The following is a 22,712-nucleotide window of genomic DNA, read 5'->3' as shown; positions in this document are numbered from 1 at the left end:
GCCAGGGATTGAGCCTGCAACCCAGGTACGTGCCCTTGACTGGAATCAAACCCGGGACCCTTCAGTCTGTGGGCCGATATTCTATCCACTGAGCCAAACAGGCTAGATCGAAACATTGTTTACTTTTCTCATTATTTTTTTCTGTGTTTTAATTTATGTGTAATATGTAAGTACAGTATTGCATATGTATAGTTTATAAATAAAAGTACATTTTGATTTTCAAAAACCATTTACCCTTTGGCACATTCCCTTTTCACTCTTTTTTTAAATAGCAAAGATTTTTTTCTATGAATATATATGTACTAGAGGTCCCATGCACAAAATTCGTGCATGAGTAGGCCTTCCTTCACCTGGTTGCCAGCACCAGCTTCCCTCTGGTACCTGGGACCCAGGCTTCTCTCCGGCCACCGGCCGGCATCCAGGACCGGCCGGCACCCAGGACTTGGGCTTCCCTCGCAGCCCCAGCTTCATCCAGCAGGTCGTCCAGAAGGACGTCCAGTCTAATTAGCATACTATGCTTTTATTATTATAGATTATTTTTAAAATCATGTCAGAATATATATATTTTTATATCTTCTTTTTCATATAAAGGTAAAAGATTAGTACCAATTCATTCTATCTTAAATAACCCCCGCTTGTTAGATAATCTAGCAGGATCTGTTATTATGTACAGTTTGTTATATTTCAAGATGACATATAGTGGGGGGAAAAGTATACCTGTATGTTCACTTGATAATCCGTGGGACCATGAATAGATCCATATAAGCCAAATCCGACTATAGAGATTCTTCTATTAACTGTGAACCTGAGAGAATGAACCAAATATAAAATAACATACATAACTCAGTACAAATTCATATTCTAAAGCAGGGGTGGGGAACATCTGGCCCAAGGGCCACATAAGGCGTGAGATATCATTGGGTCTGGCCCTGCCAAGGTATTAGGGTGAGTTAATTAAATGTTTGACCAAATGTAGCAGGCCGATTTTTAAGTTAATGATTTTACATGGTCTACAAATGATGTTATAAATATCCAAATGACCTTGGCAGAAAAAAAAGGTTCCCCACCCCTGTTCTAAAGGCTTTTAAACTTTTTAAAGTGTTACCCAGAATGTATAATTTTGCTCAGAAAAAGGAAAAACTATCACAAATTAGACATCCTTGGAAATACCATCTGTTTACAAAAATAAAAAACAAAAAAACTCTAGAGCAGCGGTTGCCAACCAGTGGTCCATGGACCACTGGTGGTCCGTGAGGTCCGAAAGGTTGGCGACCGCTGTTCTAGAGTAAATGTTAACTTAATGGAAACTGAAGGAGAACCTGTTTCCTTTGAGTCAAAGGAATTTATTTAACCTAAATACCCACTCTTGTTGTAACAGTGATTTTTGTCCAAATATGTTCGTACATCTTCATGAACAGATGTATCGGTCACCAGGTCTGTAGCACTCCGAACTACGACAAGCATTAGCACAATGAATATTATCTGAGGACGTCACATTGACAACCTGGCACTGGGAAATGGTGGCCAACAAGGCAGTCTCTACCCCTACACTTACGGCCTAATAAAGGACACTGATAATAAACAAATAAAGGAATAAATCATTATGAATGGTGATAAGAGCTGTGAAGGAAGCAAAAGGCTGGGGACAGCACCTAATTAACAGGTGAAGCCGAATGAGATTTCACACTACAACAATTAGCAGGTCCAGTTTGGTCCTAACAGTTAAAACCACCAGCTCAGAATACTTCCTGTGCCGGTACTGAGCTTCAGTTCTTCACACGAGTTACTTCCTTTAATCATCATAACAGCTCTATAAACTAAGTATTACTTTTATTATCCTCTGTTTTTATAGTTTAAGAAACGGAGGTTTAGAGAAACCAACTTGATTGGATCAGAACCTGTAGCGGAGCTGGGACACAGATCCAGGTCTCCGCTAAAGCCCATTTCTTACCACTATGTTAAACTCCCAGGACAGATGAGGACTACCTGGAACAACTCTTAATGTCTTATTTATACATTTTTTTCTTATTATAAAAAAACAATATAGTCTCTTTTTCAAAAAATAGAAAATGCAGTTAAATAAGCAAGAGGAAAAATGTAAAAGATCCCTGAATCCACCAGAGAGAACCCCCATTTACCCTTTGGCACATTCCCTTTTCACTCTTTTTTTAAATAGGAAAGATTCTTTTCTATGAATATATATGTACTAGGCTCTTCCACAAAATACCGACTTCTGTGCATGGGCCACGAAGTTTCAATCGCACTGTACGTGCGCGCCCGCACGTGGTATTTTGTGGAAGAGCCACACTCAAGGGGCCAAAGAGCCGCGTGTGGCTCACGAGCCGCGGTTTGCCGAGCCGCAGTTTGCCGACCACTGCACTAGAGAGAACCCCCATTTACCCTTTGGCACATTCCCTTTTCACTCTTTTTTTAAATAGCAAAGATTTTTTTCTATGAATATATATGTACTAGAGGTCCCATGCACAAAATTCGTGCATGAGTAGGCCTTCCTTCACCTGGTTGCCAGCACCAGCTTCCCTCTGGTACCTGGGACCCAGGCTTCTCTCCGGCCACCGGCCGGCATCCAGGACCGGCCGGCACCCAGGACTTGGGCTTCCCTCGCAGCCCCAGCTTCATCCAGCAGGTCGTCCAGAAGGACGTCCAGTCTAATTAGCATACTATGCTTTTATTATTATAGATTATTTTTAAAATCATGTCAGAATATATATATTTTTATATCTTCTTTTTCATATAAAGGTAAAAGATTAGTACCAATTCATTCTATCTTAAATAACCCCCGCTTGTTAGATAATCTAGCAGGATCTGTTATTATGTAACAACTAGAGGCCCGGTGCATGAATTTGTGCATGGGTGGGGTCCGGCCGGCTTGCCCTGATCGGCCAATCGGGCCGATCCAGCCAGGGGGAGGGGACGCAGGCAGTTGATGGGCTGGCCCCGCCCCCTGGTCAAATTCCCGAACTCCCGGTCAAGGGGACAATTTGCATCTTAGCTTTTTATTATATAGGATGCCACGATGATCATTTTGTAGTCTTAATTATTTCCTAAGAATAAATTCCTGGAAATAGAAACACTGGGGAAAATGAAAGGCATATTCTTAAGGCTCAGAAAAAAAAGGTTCCCCACCCCTGTTCTAAAGGCTTTTAAACTTTTTAAAGTGTTACCCAGAATGTATAATTTTGCTCAGAAAAAGGAAAAACTATCACAAATTACAGAAAAAAAAGGTTCCCCACCCCTGTTCTAAAGGCTTATAAACTTTTTAAAGTGTTACCCAGAATGTCTAATTTTGCTCAGAAAAAGGAAAACTATCACAAATTCGACATCCTTGGAAATACCATCTGTTTACAAAAATAAAAAACAAAAAAACTCTAGAGCAGCGGTTGCCAACCAGTGGTCCATGGACCACTGGTGGTCCGTGAGGTCCGAAAGGTTGGCGACCGCTGTTCTAGAGTAAATGTTAACTTAATGGAAACTGAAGGAGAACCTGTTTCCTTTGAGTCAAAGGAATTTATTTAACCTAAATACCCACTCTTGTTGTAACAGTGATTTTTGTCCAAATATGTTCGTACATCTTCATGAACAGATGTATCGGTCACCAGGCCTGAAACACAGCACTCCGAACTACGACAAGCATTAGCACAATGAATATTATCTGAGGACGTCACATTGACAACCTGGCACTGGGAAATGGTGGCCAACAAGGCAGTCTCTACCCCTACACTTACGGCCTAATAAAGGACACTGATAATAAACATATAAAGGAACAAATCATTATGAACGGTGATAAGAGCTGTGAAGGAAGCAAAGGGCTGGGGACAGCACCTAATTAACAGGTGAAGCCGAATGAGATTTCACACTACAACAGTCAGCAGGTCCAGTTTCGTCCTAACAGTTAAAACCACCAGCTCAGAATACTTCCTGTGCCGGTACCGAGCTTCAGTTCTTCACATGAGTTACTTCCTTTAATCATCATAACAGCTCTATAAACTAAGTATTACTTTTATTATCCTCTGTTTTTATAGTTTAAGAAACGGAGGTTTAGAGAAACCAACTTGATTGGATCAGAACCTGTAGCGGAGCTGGGACACAGATCCAGGTCTCCGCTAAAGCCCATTTCTTACCACTATGTTAAACTCCCAGGACAGATGAGGACTACCTGGAACAACTCTTAATGTCTTATTTATACATTTTTTTCTTATTATAAAAAAACAATATAGTCTCTTTTTCAAAAAATAGAAAATGCAGTTAAATAAGCAAGAGGAAAAATGTAAAAGATCCCTGAATCCACCAGAGAGAACCCCCATTTACCCTTTGGCACATTCCCTTTTCACTCTTTTTTTAAATAGGAAAGATTCTTTTCTATGAATATATATGTACTAGAGGCCCGATACACAAAATTCGTGCAAGAGTAGGCCTTCCCTCCCCTGGCTGCCAGCACCAGCTTCCCTCTGGCACCTGGGACCCGGGCTTCCCTCACAGCCCCAGCTTCATCCAGCAGGTCGTCCGGAAGGATGTCCAGTCTAATTAGCATATCATGCTTTTATTATTACAGATTATATTTAAAATCATGTCAGAATATACATATTTTTATATTTTCTTTTTCATATAAAGGTAAAAGATGAGTAGCAATTCATCCTATTTAAATAACCCCCGCTTGTTAGATAATCTAGCAGGGTCTGTTATTATGTAACAACTAAAGGCCCGGTGCACGAATTTGTGCATGGGTGGGGTCTGGCTGGCTTGCCCTGATTGGCCGATCGGGCCGATCCAGCCAGGGGGAGGGGACGCAGGTGGTTGATGGGCCGGCCCTGCCCCCTGGTCAAACTCCCGAACTCCCGGTCAAGGGGACAATTTGCATATTAGCCTTTTATTATATAGGATGCCATGATGATCATTTTGTAATCTTAATTATTTCCTGAGAATAAATTCCTGGAAATAGAAACACTGGGAAAAATGAAAGGCATATTCTTAAGGCATTAGCTAAACATTATCAAATTGATTACAACACTCTACATACACAAGAAATTAAAATCATTTCTACCTCACTCTCAACAACCATGAGTATTTCCATTTCTTTTTGGTGTTGAGAAATTGATGATTAACACATTCTATTCATATCGCTTTATTAATGAGTTGCTATATTTGCTCACATGCTGTCTACTGGATTTTCTCTTTAATGAAATACTCATGTTCTTTTCCCATTTTTCTCTGAAAGACTATGTTATATAGCTACTTATGCTTTGTCAGTAATATCCATGACAAAAAGGTTCCCGTTTGTCATTTATCTTTTGACTTTATGGTGGTTTTGGACATAAAAATTTTTAATTCTTTGTAGCCAAATTATGATTTATGCCAAGATTAAAGAGGCCTATCTCTTCTCATAATAAATAAAGTTCCCTGTTCCAGCACTGCATGGCTTTGTATTTGTAATGTTAAAATTTTAATTTATACAAATATTGGTAGATGGAATCAGTAAGGATCTAACTTTATTTTCCCGGTGGTTAATCTTTCCCTCAGATGCTCATTTATGTTAGACTAGTTTCTAAACTCCGTAATATCTTCCATACAACACTAACGTACTATAGTTTTATGTTTGACCCATACCACTCTTTTTTAAAATGAACCACTTACTCGTCCAGGTAACCATTAGGATAATTTTGCCAGGCCAGTCTTCCCCAACAAAAACATGTGATTTCTGATACACTAGTTAGTTTGGAAAGACACTGTCTGCGTTGAGTCGAAGGTCTCCAGTTCTTTATAAAGGTGCTATACTGTACATTTCTTATAGGATTTAGTCCCATTACTTTGTTATATATTACTATTTTTAAAAAATATATTTGTATTGATTTCAGAGAGGAAGGGAGGGGGAGAAAGACAGAAATATCAATGATGAGAGAAAATTATAGATCGGTTGCCTCCTGCACACCCCCTACTGGGGATCGAGCCTGTAACCAGGGCATGTGCCCTGACCAGGAATCGAACCATGATCTCCTGGTTCGTAGGTCAACACTCAACCACTAGGCCACATCAGCCAGGCATTTGTTACTATTTTAAATGGAATCTGTTTTTACTTAATATTGTAACTGAAAATGTAAACATTTTAAAATTTTTTATTGTGGCAAAATATATAACAAAATATACCATCTTAACCATTTTACTGGTAAGTGTAGGATTCAGTGGCATTAAGTACATTCACATTGTTGTGAACCAAATCAACCATCCATAACTGAATTTTGATGACATATAGAAACATCATTGGTTTCTACATGCGTATTTTATAAGTGGTCACTATTCTTTTATTGGCTCTAATACTTTTTATTGATGCTGAGGCTGTTCAGATGGACCAGTTGTTCTCCAAAGCCACAAGGAGGCTTTGGCTTTTACAAAAGGGCACTGCTGGCGGGGCCAGGGACACCGGACTTACTGCAGTGCTTAGGACAGTCTCCCAATCAGCGTTCAAGTGTCCCGTCAGAATTCATGTGGTGAGACACGTGTTTATAGCCACGAGACTTGAACACTGCTGAAAACAGCAAGGTTAGCAAGCATCCTTTCTTGAGGTTTTAATAGTCTACCATCTTAAAGCAGTGTTCTTTGAGACCTAGTATTAATGATTCTATGTGGAACAAAGGTGCAATTTTATCAAAAGTCTTTTTGACAACTACTGAAATCATCAAACTGTTTTTCTTCTTTGATGTGCTACTGTGGTGGGTTATATTAATATATTCCCTAATGTTGAGCCATTCTTTCAATCTACAAATAAACTCTATTTGCTCACACAGTATTATTTTTCCAAGGTACTGTCAGAGTCAATATATTAATATTTTATACAGAATTTCTTCTTCTATATAAGTGAGATTGATCTACAAATTTTTTGTCTTGTCAGATTCCTCTGTGAGGGTTATAGTTCTTTCAATAATTAACCAATAAGCATTTTCTTCTTTTAATGCTCAAGGAAACAATTTGTTCCTGAAAGTTTTGATAAAACTCACCTGTAAAAACCACCTTGTGAAGGGACAGTTCTTTGATAACTTTTAATTCCTTCCATGGTAATGGGTCTATTCAGGCTTTCTTCTTCAGTCAATTTTGATAAATTATATTTGCCTATAAAATGATCCATTCCATCAAGATGTTCAATTTATTAGCACAGATAAACCCAGAATTAAAATTAAAATCTTCTCAGTATCTGATTATATTCCCATTATTTCTAAATGTAAGCTTGTTTTCTTCACTACCTTTGCCAGAGGTTTATTTATTTTAGTGGTCTTTTTAAGGAACCAGCTTACGGCTTATCAATTCTATTATTTTTAATTCATTAATTTCTATATTTACCTATCTCCTTTCTCTCTTTTCTTTTTTTGCTATTCATTTTCTAGCTACTTGAGTTGAATGCTTAAATGATTTCTACTATAATTTATTTAGTAAAAGTAGTTTTTATGACTTTATTTTTTTGACACTTTGTCTACTATGTCCTTTATTATGAGTTTCAGATACAGTATTCTCGTTGTGAATGATTGCTAAATAATCCACAAATGCGTTTTTAATTTCCATCTTATTCCAATTATTTACAAGGGTCCTCTCCCCCTGGGAGTCCCATATTTGACAAACTTGTTATGAGTTTCTAGTTTTATATAAAAGTGCTAATTCAATAAGTGAAAATCCAAAGGCATGTTTTAGGAAAACTGGTACTTATTCAATTTTGACATTTAACCTAAAGAAACACAATAAAACAAAGATAACTTCCTAACAGGATTATACACCTGAATCTTTTAAGATTATTTTCCCTTTCAAAGCTTTTATAAATGTATACTGAGATATTTTCTTTTTTTTCTTCACTGAGATATATCCCATGCAATGTCTGTGCAAAGAAAAAAACTCACACTAAACAGAGTAAGATTAAATGTATTAAATAAATTGTAGCCCTAAGACTGTAAACACAGTGTCTGACCAATTACTGTCTCAACCTCAGCTCACCCGCAGCGGCAAGCCAAACAGAACTCATGTAACAGAAGGCCCGGCCCAACCCCTCCTTACATTACTTGTTTCCTCGTAATTCAGTGAAAAGACCATACGCCTCACTGCCTGTGTGATTCTTATAGTATAAAATAAGATGTTGGCTAATTATCTCCCACAATATGGGGATAAAAGCCGCCCAGCCCACCATGGCGTCCGTAACAGTGTGACAGATACCTGATTCGATCACTCGTCCCACTGTAGCCCCAACGGCTCTCTACTTGCTGGAACCTATTGATGCAACATTCCTTTCCGCGGAGGCAGCATCTTGGTCGATCAATGTAGTCTACTCGGGGTTTAGGATTGACAGTAAAGTGAAGAAAAAGATTTACCACTTCACGATCTGACAAAATTCCAGACTGAGCAGGACCTGTAGAAATACAAATAAAATCCATTTGAGGTTAACCTAATAAAACGTACATGTTAAAATCATTAATAAATCAAAGCTTCGATGAAAGCCTGGATTTTTCTATCCACTCCCCTCTTCTGAGTACCACAGACTTTCGTTTACCAGAAAGAGTCATTCCCTATGGGTAGCGCGAGCCAATGTTACTTCTCTGTTCCCCACTAATACCTGTCTAAAGTTATAATCTGAACAATGGAATATATTTAGAAGTGGAAATAGGATAGTGCTTTCATTCTGGGGTTCAGAAATTAGCAGAGGGCAGGAGCTAAAATGGGAAGAGCTGGGGAAGCCGCATATCATATATCTTATGGTTTCCCCATACAATGTTTCTGAGAACAGAGAAATTCCAAACAGTTTCAACTTATCCAAGAATAAATAAAGGCTACTCCTCATAAAAGAGGCCAGGAGATCCCTCCCAAGGCTGGTTAAAAACAATCTAAATGAGACTACAAAACTAAATTATAAATTTTTAAACTATAAAAAAAATTTGATAAGCTAGAAATTTGGTTTAGGAAGCCATAAATTCAGATTTTAATGAAAAACCCTGATTTTTAAACATTGCTAATGTTTCCAAAGAACTAACAATAAGAAGTAAGATGTCATAATTCAAGACTATAATAAAATTTCCTTTGTTGAAAAAAGTCTTCAGATCATGAAAAACATTCTCAGACATGTACCAGATACCTACCTAAAGAAAGTTATCGGAGACTCAGGCTAGTTAACAGAGAGTGAGTCAAAATAAACAACTTAAGAAATTTTGTCCTAGAAGAACTGGTGATGAGCACTAAAAGCAAAACAACCTAGAACGATGTCTAATATAGTAATTGCATTGTTGTAGTATAGAGAGAAAGAGAGAGTGGGGGAAAGAAAGAGAGAGAGAGAGAATGAGAATAATCAGGTACCATAAAGTGGTTTGGAAAGGCTGAAAGTAAGAACACACCATCCTAACATTCTTGTTTTAAATAGGGAAGGTCAATAAATATTGTTTTATTATGAAATAGAGACCCAGTGCACAAAATTCATGTGGGGGGTGGGGGGTCACCCCTCAGGCCAGCCTGCACCCTCTCCAATCTGGGACCCCTGGGGGATGTCCAACTGTTGGTTTAGGCCCGATCCATTCTACAGGCTTCTTAATATTTTTGGTAGTCAAATAATTCATTTCCCCAAATTATCTCTCTATTTCTAAAAATGTTTTTATGGAGAATTTCCAGCAGTTGGACATCCCTCTCATAATCTTGGACCACTGGCTCCTAATTGCTCACCTGCCTGCCAGCCTGGTCGCCCCTAACTGCCCCCTCCTGCCAGCTTGATCGCCCTTACTGTCTCTGTGTGCTGGCCTGATCACCTCTAACTGCCCTCCCTGCTGGCCTGGTCGCCCCCAACTGCCCCTCCCTGCCGGCTTGGTCACTCCTAACTGCCCCCCCCCCGGCCTGGTTGCCCAAATACAATATCAGCCTTCAGGTGTTATGAAAATAGAAGATTTGGCTTTGTTATTAATTCTTTTCACTATAGCTTTGTATTTAAATTTTGATTCATCACAAATATTTAATAATATTTTCCAAATTTTCAGTAGCCTTGAATGAACATTTTGAGACCCAGTACTAAAGTTACTTGCTCTATGCCATGTGGTTAATTATTTAAAATACCAGAGGCCCGGTGCACGGCCTGGTCACCCCACGCAGCCTGCTTGTTTAGTCGTTTGGTCATCCCTCACTAACCTCCCCTGCTGGCCTGGTCGTAGGCAGCCATCTTTGTGAGGGTGTGAGGGTTAATTTGCATATTACCTCTTTATTATATAGGATGGAAAATTAAGAAAATTGAGGGGGGGGAACGCAAATGTGTAATTTCCAAATGTCTAGATAGAAAAGAAAGCACACACAATAGCAAAATAGAGAAAATAAAGGAAACTCTCCATAAAAACATTTTTAGAAATAGAGAGATAATTTGGGGAAATGAATTATTTGACTACTAAAAATATTAAGAAGCCTGTAGGATGGAACAGCCTATGCCAGAGAACTATGGATAAAATACATACAATAGCTACTTCAAGTAAACAAAGAACTGAGGCAGTCAGTGCTTGAGAAGGGAAATATATTGAGAAGCTCTGTATCTGTCACCACTTTCTCCCCTTGGGATACTTGCTGATTTGCTTCATGGGGCATAAATGCCAAGGAGAAACTGGCAACCTAGAAACTATGGCAGGCCCCATTTGACTGAGGAGACAAAAATTGGAATTCAAACCAAATGATTTCATAGAAAGAATCGAATAGAGAGACAAGACCAACATTTTGTGCAAAATTTCTGTATTTGCTGATTCCTAAGATATGCACAAACAAGAGGAATCTGAGACAAAAAAAACCAAGCAGAAAGAAGCTGCTAAGAGACTAAAGAGTTACACAGAGCCCAGCCAGCATACTCAGTGGTTGCACATCAACCACGGTTCGATTCCCGGTCAGTGCACATGACTGAATTGCGGGCTCGATCCCCAGTGTGGGGGGTATGCAGGAGGCAGCCAATAAATGATTCTCTCTCATCATTAATGTTTCCATCTCCCTCCCCCTCTCCCTTCCTCTCTGAAATAAAAAAATATTTAAAAAAATAGTTACATAGAAATTTCAGGTGTTTTATAAGCATTATAACCTTGAGCAAAGTACTTAACCACTCTCAAGATCAGTTGTCTAACCCATAAAACACATACTTTTTAAATATATTATAAATATATGTAAAATTTAAGATATATAGTATCTATATAATAAAGGACTAAGTGACTGTTACAGCTAACGAAGTCTCTATGATGCGCACTGATCACTAGGGACAGACCCTCAATGCAGGAGCTGCCCCCTGGTGGTCAGTGCACTCCCACAGTGGGAGCTCTGCTCAGCCAGAAGCCGGGCTCACAGCTGGTGAGCACAGCAGTGGTAGTGGGTGCCTCTCCCGCCTCTATGGCAGCACTAAGGAGCAGCAAGCCGAATGGTAAGGAGCAGCGAGCAGGTGGGCGGTAAGGAGCGAGGGGTCCCGGACTGCGAGAGGCAAGTCAGACATCCCCTGAGGGCTCCCGGACTGCGAGAGGGTGCAGGCCAGGCTGAGGGACCCCCCCCACCTCTCGGTGCATGATTTTCCTGCACCGGGCCTCTAGTAACCTATAATATTATCTTAAAGGGCTATGAGGAGAATTATATAAAATTATAAACACAGACACACATACATATATCATGTAACTGGAAGAGTGACCAGTCCTCAGTAATTAATAGCTTATTTTCCTCTCTCACACAGGGAGACTGGCTGACTAACCATTAAAACAGTTTCTAATAGAGTTTGATCACCCTGGCTTGTTTGGCTCAGTGGATAGAGTGCCAGCCTGCAGACTGAAGGGTCCCAGATTCAACTCTGGTGAAGGGCACATGCCAGGGTTGCGAGCTCGATCCCCAGTGGGGGGGGTGTGCAGGAGGCAGCCAATCAATGATTCTCTCTCCCTCTACCTTCCTCTCTGAAATCAATAAAAATATATTTTAAAAAATTAGACTTTGCTCAAGTTATGCCTTACCCGCTGCAAACTCCTCAATGGTCATCAGTGGGAACCGGATCAAGGACAGTGCTTTTCCTAGAACTTTCTGTTTGTTTTCAAAACTCACAGGCAACTGTTGTCTTTGACATTCTGCTTCTGACCATCGTACAATAGCTCCAAAAAGCCGACTTTCTCTAATACTAAGTGTGTCTCTTTCCAGAACTGCGCAGAGTGTGTCTACAGGTAAAAAAACATAAAAATAAGTGAGGAATATCTTGCTCTATAGCAAAACAATACAGACCAACTTGCTTATATTAAGTTGTCAAATCTCAATAAAAATAGGTGATACTTAAAACTATAGACTCTATACTTTCTTTTTTTAAACTATATTCTGCAATGATCTACGCATTCATTGTAGAACCAAGTATTTGTTTAACATAACCTGCCTTGCCTTTCCCTTCCTTTACACATGTCTTCATGTGGTACTTCTTGCCTCTCATGGCCTCCCCTCTTCCTTATACAAACAGTCACTATCAGGACCTCCTCTGTCAAGATTTTCCTAACCTCTTCATGTTTTGAATTTCCATTGTAATTATTTTCTATATATCTAGTTCAGGAAAGGCAAAAAAAAAAATATCACATTTCATCCTTTGCCATCTCTTCTATTAATGTCTTAAATCTTAACTTTCACATATTTGTTTCCTTGATTCTCCAACTAGATGATAGTTTTCTTAAGAAAAATTGTATCTTACCTGTCTTTGTAATTCTTTTTTTTTTTACAGGACCCTAGTATAATGCCATGCATATGTGAACAGTCAATGAATATTTATTTGCTTTGACATCTTTTAAAAGGCAGTGGGGTAGTTAAGACTTTTAGGAATATCTCACCAAAATAAAGAAAGTAAAATTCTTAAAGGGGTAGACATAAATCATTTAGAAAAAAACACCTAATCAAAAAACAGCTCGTCCACCAAGGCTGACTGGTAAGGCATTAAGTACTTACAGGTAAAATGTAATTACGCGTGAACTTACCTATATCGATATCAGTAAACCCTTCCGCACTTATTGCATCCATCGTGCTTTTGTCTATTGTATCTAGACAAAGACTAGCAAGCTGAGGTTCATCAAATAGTCGCGCCTAAACATATAAAACCACAATTATTTTGTTTCCATAATTTCTTTATCTTCAGGCTGTGCATATTAAAAGTTAATACTATAAACAGTTGTAATTGCTGATCATGTAAAAACACCTACTTAAAATATAGTTACATCTATATATTCTTCAAACTTTTCATTCCACAATCAGAAATGAAAAGCTAAAAGAACAAGTGTCTTGCTGAGATAACAAATTCACATCACCACTACCAGCCTTGTTATCTGTATTTTCATATGCTTATGTATACACTGCCTACTTTCTTATGCACTACTTATTTTAATCCTTAATGAACGCCCTATGCCACATAAGGGAGACATTTTTATCCCATCTACCAGATGAGGACACAGAGGCTCAGAGGGGTGTTCTGACTTGCCTTATAAATATGAAGCTAGTTATATTGCAAAGCTAGTATGTAAAGCCACATTTTAAAAAAAATATTTTTTATTGATTCAGAGAAGGAGAGAGAGGGAGAAAGAGATAGAAACATCAATGATGAGAGTGAATCATTGATTGCCTGCCTCCTGCATGCGGTGTTCTGACTTGCCTTATAAATATGAAGCTAGTTATGTTGCAAAGCTAGTATGTAAAGCCACATTTTTAAAAAATATATTTTTTATTGATTTCAGAGAAGGAGAGAGAGGGAGAAAGAGATAGAAACATCAATGATGAGAGTGAATCATTGATTGCCTGCCTCCTGCATGCGCCCCACTGGGGATCGAGCCCGCAACCCGGGCATGTGCCCTTGACAGAATCAAACCTGGGACCCTTCAGTCTGCTAGGGCTAAAGCCACATTTTTTATGATCTTTTCACTAAACAATAATATCAACTTTGGTCAAGCATACTGGTACAAACAGACCAGATTTTTTTCCCCCTTTTCCTGTTTTGATTAGTGGAAGAAAATAAAGTACAAGAATTTTAGAGCATGGAAGCTCTGGGAACCTGAGTGGGGCAAAGGGGGTCAATGGGGAGGGGAATGGGGACATCTGTAATACTTTCAACAATAAAGAAACAACAACAGAAGAGCAAGTAAATAAATTCACATACTTTAATGATGGAATTTATACAACGAGAATGAAAAGCTACAACTTCTCATAACAATATGACTGAATCCCACAAACTTAATGATAAAAGAAGCCACAATATATATTGAACAAAACAGTAGAGACTGCATGATTCCAGCAAAGCTAATCTAGGCTTTTAAAAGTCAGAAGTTGCCCTAGTTGGCTCAGTGGCTAGAGTGTCGGCCTGCGGACTAAAGGGTCCCGGGTTCAATTCTGGTCAAGGGCACATGCCCGGGGTTGTGGGCTTGATCCCCAGTGGGGGGCATGCAGGAGGCAGCCAATGAGTGATTCTCTCTCATCATTGTTGTCTCTCGCTCCCTTTCCCTTCCTCTCTGAAATCAATAAAAATATATTTTTTAAAAAGTCAGAAGTCAAGATTATATGTGTTTTATCAGGATGCATATTATACATTTTTTTAAAGTTAAAAAGCTGGAGGGACAGGGAGTGAAATCTAAACTCAAGTGATATTTTTAAAAGCCGTAACACTGAAAAAGGACATGTGATGATCGTATGCCAGTCTTTCATCCTGACCTAGCGTCAGCTGTCAGCTGTTGAACTGAACAGCATGGACAAACACCAGATGCTCAGAGGTGCTCATGCTGGATGATGCAGAAACCTGCTGAGAAGGCTGCCAATTAGTTAGCCACACCATAAATGACACCATTATTTGGTGTAGCTGATGACTCTTCATTTAATTTTAAAGTAAAATTCATTTTCAAAGGATTCAATAACTCAGATGCTACTGAACAAATGAATCACATCTCTAAGCTAAAAAGTTATCTGTGGTTTAAGGGGCAGAAATGAATACATTAAACACACTGGCTTAAATTTTAAATATATCTCTAATATATGATTCATAATTTTATTTACAGTGGGGCCTTGACTTACGAGTGTCCCTACTAACGAGTTTTTCTGAGATACGAGCCGTCTCTTGGCCGATTTTTTTGCTTTGAGTTGCAAGCTAAAATTCGGGTTACATACGAGCCAGCTTCAGATACCCCACCGCTAGTTGGCGCAGCGAACGTCACAGTGATTTGACATAGGAGTAATCTGAGTTACGAGCTCCATCACGGAACGAATTAAACTCATAAGTCAAGGCCCCACTGTATATAAATATAAACATATATTTTTAATCAGTAGAAGATTTCTTGAAGTTATAGAATATTCAAATATGTTTATAAATCCTCTTCTTAGATTATATACCAAGTCTGTTTACATTAATTTGCTTCGTCAAAGTTTTAATAAATTTTAGCCCTAAATAGAAACACAAATATGTATAATAAAATAAATTATGTATATGTGTACACATACATGGGATGATAATGTCTACCTTATGTAACCTAGAGGGTTCATTAATGATCAAAATAAGTAATGCATTAGAAAGGAGGCTATGTATATTACATATACGTGTATGTTTATACATAAGGGGGGGTGTCTGGCCCATCTATATATATAAAAGCTTATTATGCTAAGTGTCCTACCGATCAGTTGACCGTTTGGTCGACCACTTGACCAGTCGCTATGATGTGCACTGACCGTGAGGGGACAGACGTTCCAACTGGTAGGTAGGTTACTTTGCTGCTGGGGTCCGGCCAATCGGGACTGGGCAAGTGGGCCGGACATGCCCTGGAGCCCTCCTGTGGCCCCTATCGGCTTGATCGGGATTGGGCGAGACAGCCCCGAATTTGTGCACCAGGCCTCTAGTTTTATAATAAATTACATGCATCATAACTCTTACCCTTAAACACATCAGTGTGTATTTCCTAAGAATAAGGATATTCTGTTATTAGAGCTAACTTTGGTAAATAACAATACAATATTTTTATCCTACTACCTGTATTCATTTTTTGTCAACTGACCCAGTGATCTTTTTTTACAGCACTTTTCCTTCTAGTGTAGGATCCTGCCTTAGGATCACAGTTCATGTATTTAAAAATATAAAAAAAAGACAGTACATTTTTAACAATTAAAATTCTAATATGAGCAAATATTTTAAATGGCGAACTCAACTGTATTTTCAGTGTTCATGCAAAAATTCATCTTTCACTCTAGGAAAAACAAGTTTTTGTAAAAATTACTTTAACTAGACTAGCAATACTTCAGCCACTCAGATTATACAGGCAGCATCAATCTCCTAGGGAATCCATTACTGCTACTTAAGAGTCTGGCATGATCTCTGGTAAACATCACTGTGATCCTATCACTTCATCATAAGTGTTTTCCCTGTGCAAACCATGCTGGCACAATACACTGGCCCTTTGTGTTGGAGCGAAGCTGGGTCTTTTCCAGTAAATGAACCGGCTCAGTTCAAATGACTCACTTGGCAGGAACAAGAAGCTCACATGATAGTTTGCTGGATAATTCACATGACCCCACCAATGAAAAATGTGGGTAACATTGGGCTCTCAGACAAACAAGGCACTGAAAAGGCCCTTTTCTGTCCTGCGGCAATCTTTGTCCGCCCTTGCTGCTCAAAGTGTGGTCCAGAGACACTAGCATCTTCCGGAAGCCGTTAGAAACACAGCCTCTCAGGCCCCACCTCTGAGAGTCTGCTGAAAATAAATGCAATTTACTTCCTATTGTACTTACTGAACTAGCAAGTCTGTTTTAATTATCAAAGTTTAATTGATTGGTTTCTGAACTTTATGATTGAAGTTTTAAAATAAAGAAGTTAAGTGATCGTCTCTACACATAAAAACCCTTGGACCCAACAAAAATTTAGATGTCCAAAAAACTCTCTCACCCACAGCTGGAGCCACGCCAGACCCTAATCCCAACCCCAGTCCTGAAGAGCACATAACTTTGAGTCACAGCACCCTATACTCATGATAAGGCTTCAGTTTCTTTCTTTCTCTTTTTTTCTTAAATGTTTTTATTTTTATTGATTTCAGAGAGGAAGGGAGAGGGAAAGAAAGATAGAAATATCAATGATAAGAGAATCATTGATTGTCTGCCTCCTGCACACCCCTTATTGGGGGTCGAGCCCACAACCCGGGCATGTGCCCTTGACTGGAATCGAACCTGGGACCCTTCAGTCCACAGGCCGACACTCTATCCACTGAGCCAAACCAGCTGGGGAGGCTTCAGTTTCTTTACCTATATGTTACTTTATTAACTCTAATTGCTTTTCTACTGTGAAATCATATAAATCTGCTATATTTCCCTGAATGGTAATATAAGAACAATTACATATACTTTAAGAGAATGATCTAGAGCCCAGTGGGTGTGGCTCATGGTTGAGCATCGACCTATGAAACAGGAGGTCAAGGTTTAATTCCTGGTCAGGGCATAAGCCCCATTGTGAGCTCGATCCCCATTGTGGGGCGTGCAGGAGGCAGCCGATCAATGATTCTCTCTCATCGTTGATGTTTCTATCTCTCTCTCCCTCTCTGAAATCAATAAAAATATATTTTAAAAAATAATGATCTAGAACTAATTCATCAGGGAATACTAAATATTCACATACAGTCAAACCTCGTTTTTCAAACCTCTCCCATCTCAAACAATTCAGTTCTCAACCAAGTTGTTCATAGACAAAAATGTCTCAGTTGTCGACCAAAACTTCAGTTTTTGACCTGACAACGCTTTCATGCTGATACCTCAGCAGGACAAAAAGCGTCTAGCAGGCAACAAGCAAAGGAGAGAATGCTTTCGTTGCTGGCGATTAGCACAATCTTAAAACATAAAGAGGCCATCCAGAGTGCTAATGTTGCTAAGGGTGTGAAAATGCTCACAAAACAACAATCACAGGCACTTCAATAGCTAGAAAAACTGTTGTTGATTGGGTAAATGAAAAGCAGTGCATTTCTGAGGCAGTGATCGATGAAAAATTCCTTTAAGGCTGTGGTTGGATAAATTTAAAAAGTGTTTACTTATAAACTAGAGGCCCGATGGGGGTGGTTGGATAAATTTAAAAAGTGTTTACTTATAAACTAGAGGCCCGATGCACGAAATTCATGCAAGGGGCTCAACCCTTGAAGCCCTGGCTGCCTCGGCCCTCACAGCGTTGGCTTTGTCTGGAAGGTCATCTGGACGGTCATTCTGCTGTTCGGTCTAATTAGCATATTAGCTCTTTATTATATAGGATTAAACAGTACATTAGACATGTACTGTATATAAGAAAGGTTGAAACAGGGAATCATTTGGGAGCCTGGAACGGATTAATTCAATTTACATGATTTCTAATGGGGAAAAATGATTCTGTTTTTGAACAAATCACTTCTCAAACAGCCTTCTGAAATGAATTCAGTTTGAGAAACGAGGTTCCACTGTATAGTTACACTCAATTTTTCAAGCTCCAATAGTACATCCCTTAGTCACATGGACTTACCTGAGTAAGTAACATAAAGGCATTATCTGCTCTAAGGTGTTTGGTGAGAAATTCCACACAGTGTGCTTCCAAGGCTGGGACTGCGTATTTCTTAGCAGTATACAGAGTGGTCATAACTGTTTCCGGGCCAATTTGAACTTCGTCTGAATACAGAAATCTGGAAAGCAAGGGGAAATTGCAGAGCTGGTCAGTAAGGTTTTCGATAAGCAATCCACCAACGTTAAACCTCCGAGGAATAGGTTTAAAAGACGATGAGCAAACTGGAAACCTGAAACGTGCATCAGACTTTACAGGGCTACAGGGCCCTTGTACACACATCGTCTCCTTTATTCTTACCCAATCCTGAGAGGCAGGGCATCTCCCCAAATCCTGAGACAGACCCCTATCTCTAAGCCAAATTTCCAGTTAACACCTCATAGCAGCTTTGGGTGACGTGATTCACTTATTTCTCCTTCATCAAAGTGTGTTCACTTAAGCAAATCTACAGAGAGCGGAAGTTCACATCTCTAAATGTCAAAATATTCGTTTCCAGATTGTGGTGTTTTCTTATTCTGGGCATCTTTTAACCTTTTCCTTTTTATACCAGAGTTAGCATTATGATCAAGACTAGAGTCCTGGGGCTTTGGAGGAATAAAACAATTTAATAATATCTTAAATATTGCTAGGTGCTGTGGGATATTTAGACCCAATTTCGTCTCAAAATACAATCAGACCAATACTGCCTTCCTCCCAGTTTGCTGCCTGTAAAGGCTAGGTCACTAAATAAATCAGCTACAGCCCTAGCCGATTTGGCTCAGTGGATAGAACATCGGCCCTCAGATTGAAGGGTCCTGGGGTCAATTCTGGTCAAGGGCACACACCTTGGTTGCAGGCTCGCTCTGATCCCTGGCCCTGGTCAGGGCACATGCGGAAGGCAAACAATAGATATGCCTCTCTCACATCGATGTTTCTCTCTCTCCCTTCCAGACTCTCTAAAAAAAAACACAAAAAACAAAAACAAACAAAAAAACAATGGAAAAATATCCTCGGGTGAGGATTAACAAAAATAAAAAAAATAAAGTAAAATCAGCTCTACAGAACTGAGGATAAATGTAAGATTCTCAGGGAAGGCCTGGTGGTTCTTGCTGAGGCTATCTGAGCTTTTACATTTGAACTTCCGGCCCCCTCTGTGGCTCCTCAGAGAGCCCCGTGCTGACTGTCAGTTCTCAGCTACACTCAGAATAGCTGGGGCTGCTGGGGGAGAATGGCATTCAGAACTAGCGTTTCACTGGAGTGATACTAAAGGCTTCCAACACTTACTAGACCTGTACTCCCCGGACCCAAGTCATAAAGCATGTGTTTAAGAAACCCATCCTTTCAGAGCAGTCTATTACCGTGAAGGCGTGAGGAAAGTTAAGTTCTATTTCATGTCCCTGTCCCCTCTACCTTTCGATTACCTCTACTTTTATTCCTGTGGCCGTAATCACCACCCAAGATGAAACCCTCGCCTGGTCCATCCCCTAACTTCTCACCCTAACCAAATGCTGGCATTTCTCTAATAATACCACATCCTTATAACAGAGAGTGGAGGCTGCTCATTCTCATGCTCCCCTAAATCTCAAGTTCAAAAGTGAAAGTTGCTGTTTTTCAGGATTACACTGTTTCCAAAGCCTCCTTGTAGAGACTCAAGTCAGGCATCCGTATCACCATCCTAACACTCACCTAACGTCACTGCCACACTCTGGGATGAGGACGGGAATTAAAAACCAAGCAAGGCACAGCCACTCATAGCCAGGGACAAAGAGATGGATAAAAAGAGAGGAAATTAGCCCTAGTCCATTTGCTCAGTGGATAGAGCGTTAGCCTGCGGACTGAAGGGTCCCAGGTTTGATTCCGGTCAAGGGCACATGTCCAGGTTGTGGGCTCGATCCCCGGTGGGAGGCATGCAGGAAGAAGCCCAATCAATGATTCTCTCTCATCACTGATGTTTCTATCTCTCTCCCTCTCCCTTCCTCTCTGAAATCTATATATATATTTTAAAAATCTATACAGAATTTGACCGCTTCTCATCAGATCCATCCATTTCTACAACCCTGGTAGGGCCTACCATCATCTCTTGCCTGGACGACTGCAGAAGCCTTGAAATCAATAAAAATATATATATTTTAAAAATCTATGCAAAATTTGACCGCTTCTAATCAGATCCATCCATTTCTACCACCCTGGTAGGGCCCCACCATCATCTCTTGCCTGGACAACTGCAGAAGCCCCTTCATTCAACTCCCTGCTGCCCATCTGACACCTCTCCGGTCTAATTTAATTTCTAAGCAACTGCCAGAGTGAGTTTCTAAAAATGTAAATCAGATCAGAGCACTCCCTCTCTCAAGGCTTTTCACCACACACCAGATGAAACTCAAAGTCCGCACACAGGCTCGGCGGCCCCGCAGGTCCTGGCCAGCCCGTCTTTTTCACCTTACCTCCCACCACTTTCCCTGTTGTTCATTCTGCTCAAATCGCACTGCTTCACTCTTGCTGCTCCTCCAACAGGAGACATTTAGGGCTTTCCCTTGCTTGGCAAGCTCCTTCCCTAGTGGGTTGGTCACTTTTTCTTCAAAACACTTATTAGTGGTTGACATGTGTCTTTGTTTCTCCCTAGTGGAGTATAAGCTCCACGAGGGCAGGACTTTTGCTTGCTCACTGCTGTATCCCACATCTAAAACAGTGACCGGCCCAGGGCAGGCACACAGTATTTCTCAAATGAACAACTGAAAAACATCACTGACACGGGTCAGGCAGATCAAACTGAGCAGTTTCTTCAAGTGCTTCAAACTCAAGTTCCAAAGCCTTCAACGTTAACTAATTCAAGCTGTAAACATAATAAAAAAGTGTGCTCAAGCTAACCTGCTGGCCAGGGTGAGGGGCCAAGGGCAGTTGGCTGGCCGGCCTGGTCCCCTGGTCAAACTCCCGGTCGAAGGAACAATTTGCATATTAGGCTTTTATTATATAGGACTAGAGGCCCGGTGCACAAAAATTTGTGCACTGGGCACTTGGGAGGGTCCCTCAGCCCAGCCTGTGCCCTCTCGCAGTCTGGAACCCCTCGGGGGATGTCCACCTGCTGGCTTAGGCCTGCTCCCTGGGGGATTGTGCCTAAGCTGGCAGTGATACATCCCTTGGGGGATGTCCACTTGCCAGCGGGCCGAAGCTGCAGTTGAACATCCATAGAGCTGCTGAGGAGGCAGGAGAGGCTCCCACCATCGCCGCTGTGATGCCGTCAGCCTGGCTTGTGGCTGAGCAGAGCTCCCCCTGTGGGAGTGCACTGACCACCAGAGGGCAGCTCCTGCATTGAGCATCTGCCCCCTGGTGGTCAGTGTGTGTCATAGTGACTAGTCATTCCCAGTCGTTCTGCTGTTAGGGTCAATTTGCATATTACCCTTTTATTATATAGGATACTTTACATGTTAATGTTATTACCTAGTCTTCATAAGTATTATATGGTAGCTGCACTAGTTCTGTTAAATGAACCTATTAGCTAAGCATTCCCTCCAGTTGACTACTTCCTCAGTACTCTAAATAATCCTGCTGTAAATATTTCAGTACAGAACATTTTTTCAGCACTTGAATACTTCCTAGGTGTGGAAGAAGAATCTACAGTGCCAAACTTTTACCCCCAGCTTTTTTTTTTTTTTTTTATACCACCAGCTTTGTCTGAGAGGGTTCCTCCAATGTTGTATTTTTAAAATTTGGAGGTTTATGGGAGGTTGGGTGAAAAAAGTGACAGGATTAAAAAGTACAGCTGGTTTGGCTCAGTGGATAGAGCGTTGCCTTGCGGAACAAAGGGTCCCGGGTTCAATTCCGGTCAAGGGCGCATACCTTGGTTTCAGGCTCCTCCCCAGCCAGCCAGGGGCCCTGTTCAGGGCACCCAGGGCTCGTGCAGGAGACGACCAATCAATGTGTTTCTCTCACATCAATATTTCTCTCTGTCTTCCCCTCTCTCTTCCACTCTCTCTCTAAAAATTGATGGAAAAATATCCTCAGTTGAGGATTAAAAATAAGTTAAAAATAAAAAAGTACAGGTTGGCAGTCACAAAATAATCACAGGGATGTAAAGCACAGCACAGGGAAGCCTATATAATAAAAGTGTAATATGCAAATCGACCGAACGGTGGAACGACCAGTCGGTGGGGGGCGGGGCCAGTGAGCAGGTGGTGCCAGGCCAGCGGAGGCACATGCCAGCGGGCAGAGGGAG

General features: G+C 40.4%; 1 protein-coding gene across 1 annotated transcript in view; it reads right to left on the bottom strand.

Annotated features, from left to right (window-relative positions):
- The window catches only part of BTBD1 (BTB (POZ) domain containing 1), a 35,715-nt gene that overhangs the window by 10,665 nt on the left and 2,338 nt on the right, over positions 1-22,712 (bottom strand). The window contains exons 2-5 of the mRNA XM_014549606.1: positions 18,488-18,644; positions 12,972-13,077; positions 11,979-12,176; positions 8,206-8,398 (exon numbers count right to left, since the gene is read on the bottom strand). Coding sequence (XP_014405092.1) covers positions 8,206-8,398; positions 11,979-12,176; positions 12,972-13,077; positions 18,488-18,601 — 611 coding nt within the window. The 5' untranslated portion in view covers positions 18,602-18,644. The remainder of the gene's footprint in view (positions 1-8,205; positions 8,399-11,978; positions 12,177-12,971; positions 13,078-18,487; positions 18,645-22,712) is intronic.

Source organism: Myotis brandtii, unplaced genomic scaffold (assembly GCF_000412655.1).
Source record: "Myotis brandtii unplaced genomic scaffold, ASM41265v1 scaffold561, whole genome shotgun sequence".
Lineage (NCBI taxonomy): Eukaryota > Metazoa > Chordata > Mammalia > Chiroptera > Vespertilionidae > Myotis > Myotis brandtii.
This window is presented reverse-complemented; position numbering and strand designations above follow the sequence as displayed.